General features: G+C 41.3%; 1 protein-coding gene across 1 annotated transcript in view; it reads left to right on the top strand.

Annotated features, from left to right (window-relative positions):
* Nucleotides 1-2,500, top strand: part of LOC125044255 (putative aldolase class 2 protein CC_1201) — a 10,607-nt gene that overhangs the window by 6,934 nt on the left and 1,173 nt on the right. Inside the window, exons 3-5 of the mRNA XM_047640830.1 lie at nt 584-737; nt 1,174-1,336; nt 1,650-1,784. Coding sequence (XP_047496786.1) covers nt 584-737; nt 1,174-1,336; nt 1,650-1,784 — 452 coding nt within the window. The remainder of the gene's footprint in view (nt 1-583; nt 738-1,173; nt 1,337-1,649; nt 1,785-2,500) is intronic.

Consider the following 2,500-nt stretch of genomic DNA (forward strand, 5'->3'; position numbering starts at 1 on the left):
GAGAGAGAGAGAGAGAGAGAGAGAGAGAGAGAGAGAGAGAGAGAGAGAGAGAGAGAGAGAGAGAGAGAGAGTTAGTTAGTTAGTTTATAATGGGATATACATTGTGAAGCACCCATTCATCTAAGTCTTAGGAAGCCTGTAAACTCAGGTTATATAAACAAATCAATTTGCATTTATTTTGAGGTACATTGAAAAAGTAACAATAAGTCTGTGTATGTATCATTCATTTCGTATTTACACTAGGGAATGCAACATCTTTTTACGTTCTCTCTCTCTCTCTGTTTCTTTTTCTTTTTCTTTTTCTTCTTCCCGTTCTTCTTCTTCTTCTTCTTCTTCTTTTTCTTATTCTTTTACTTTTTCTTTTCTTTTTCTTTTTCTTTTTCTTTTTCTTTTTCTTTTTCTTTTTCTTTTTCTTTTTTTTCTTTTTCTTTTTCTTTTTCTTTTTCTTTTTCTTTTTCTTTTTCTTTTTCTTTCCCTTTCCCTTTCCCTTTCCCTTTCCCTTTCCCTTTCCCTCCCTCCCTCCCACCCTTCCTTCTTCTCTCTCTCCTCCAAGTACTTACCCCCCACTCTGTCTCGACCTCAGGGCAGCGCGCTTGGAACTCGCAGCAGCTTACAGAGGCCTCGACCTGTTAGGCCTAAACGAGGGCGTCTCGAACCACCTGAGCGTCGTGGCTCCTCGGCAGAACGGCGAAGGAGAGGTCATGCTCGTGTTTCGCGAAGGACTCCACTGGAAGGAGGTGAGGTATCAGAGGGAGGGAGAGGGGATAGGGGGAGCGGGAGGGAGAGGGAGAGGGAGAGGGCATACGAAGTAAGACACTTAAACACACAGGTAAACACTCCTGAGGGGAGGGAGAGGGAGGGAGAGGGAGGGAGAGGGAGGGAGAGGGAGGGAGAGGGAGGGAGAGGGAGGGAGGGAGGGAGGGAGGGAGGGAGGGAGGGAGGGAGGGAGAGAGGAGAGAGAGAGAGAGAGAGAGAGAGAGAGAGAGAGAGAGAGAGAGAGAGAGAGAGAGAGAGAGAGAGAAGGGAGGGGGCAGGGAGGAGGGAGTCAGACAGATAGACAGAGACAGAAGGACAGACAGACAGGACAGAACAGAATCAGACCCAGAAACCAACAAACTACTCACATTCCCAGCAAGTAACACGCCACTTACCGAGTCGAAACGCCCTTGACAGGTGACAGCAAGTAACCTGTTGGGCCTTGACATGTCAGCGAAGACGGTCGAGGGGGAGGGATCGCCTGACATCACAGCTTCCTGCATCCACCTGGCTGTACATCAAAGGCGGCCGGACGTCAGAGTGATCATGCACACGCACCAGCCGTATGTCTCTGCCCTCGGTCAGTGTTCGGTTAATGTGTATTCTTTATATAACGGTATTCGGAGTTTCCTTAATAGGTGTTAGTGTGTGTGATGCTATGGAATATATATTTTTTTCTTATTTATTTGAATTTATTTACCTGTGTATCTATTTTAATTCATTTATTTATTTATATTGGGATGCAAATTTACTGACACATTTTTGCACAAAGTGAAACTGATGGTAGAAAAAAAAAAAAAAAAAAAACAAACAATCCAGCCTCATCTACAAATTCATTTTCACTTATTCATTCATTCATTTACTTATTCTTTTTCCATTTTCCTTTTTCCCAGCGGCCCTCGAGGACTGCGAGCTCCGGATGGTCCACCAGAATTCAATAAGGTTTTGGGACCGCGTGGCTTACGACCTCCACTACGGCGGCGTCGCCTTCTCGTCTGAGGAAGGCGAGAGGCTTGCCCGAGTCCTGGGTGCGTTTTCTCACTTTTGTTCGTTGCAATGCCAGTTATTGTGCTATTTTATTTCTTGCCATAATGTAGGTGTGTACCGTGCGTTTTGTTTTATTTGTTGCTGTCCTGGTTATGGTACTATTTTGTTACTTCTTATAATTTAGGTGTGTACAGTGCGTTTTATTTGATTTGTTTCAATGATAGTTGCTAGACTATCTTTTTACTTGCTATAATTTAGGTGTGTACAGTGCAATTTAGTCTGATTTGTTGTAGTGCCAGTTATTTTATTATTTTATTACTTGCCATAATTTAGGTGCAGTGCAATTTATTTTACTTGTTGCAATGATAGTTATTAAACGATCTTATTACTTGCTATAATTTAAGTGTCTACAGTGGATTTTAGTTTCAGTCTTTATTATGATACTGCTTGTATTACTGTATTCGTTATAATGCTTGTTATTATATCGTCTTATTTGTTATGTTGTAGGTGCGTGCAGTGAAACGCCGTGATTTTAGTTTTATTGGTTATTATGCCTTTATATCATTTTATTAGTTGTTACATTATTCTATAACCTTCTGTATTATTGCATTAGCTGTTGTATCATTTTATTAGTTATGTTGTAGGTGTGTGTAGTGGAGCCACGGGATTTTAGTTTTATTCGTTATTATGGTCGATATAATATCATTTTATTAGTTGTTATATTATCTTGGCGATTGAGAAAGACCTTTATTATATT

Source organism: Penaeus chinensis, chromosome 35, assembly GCF_019202785.1.
Source record: "Penaeus chinensis breed Huanghai No. 1 chromosome 35, ASM1920278v2, whole genome shotgun sequence".
Classification (NCBI taxonomy): domain Eukaryota; kingdom Metazoa; phylum Arthropoda; class Malacostraca; order Decapoda; family Penaeidae; genus Penaeus; species Penaeus chinensis.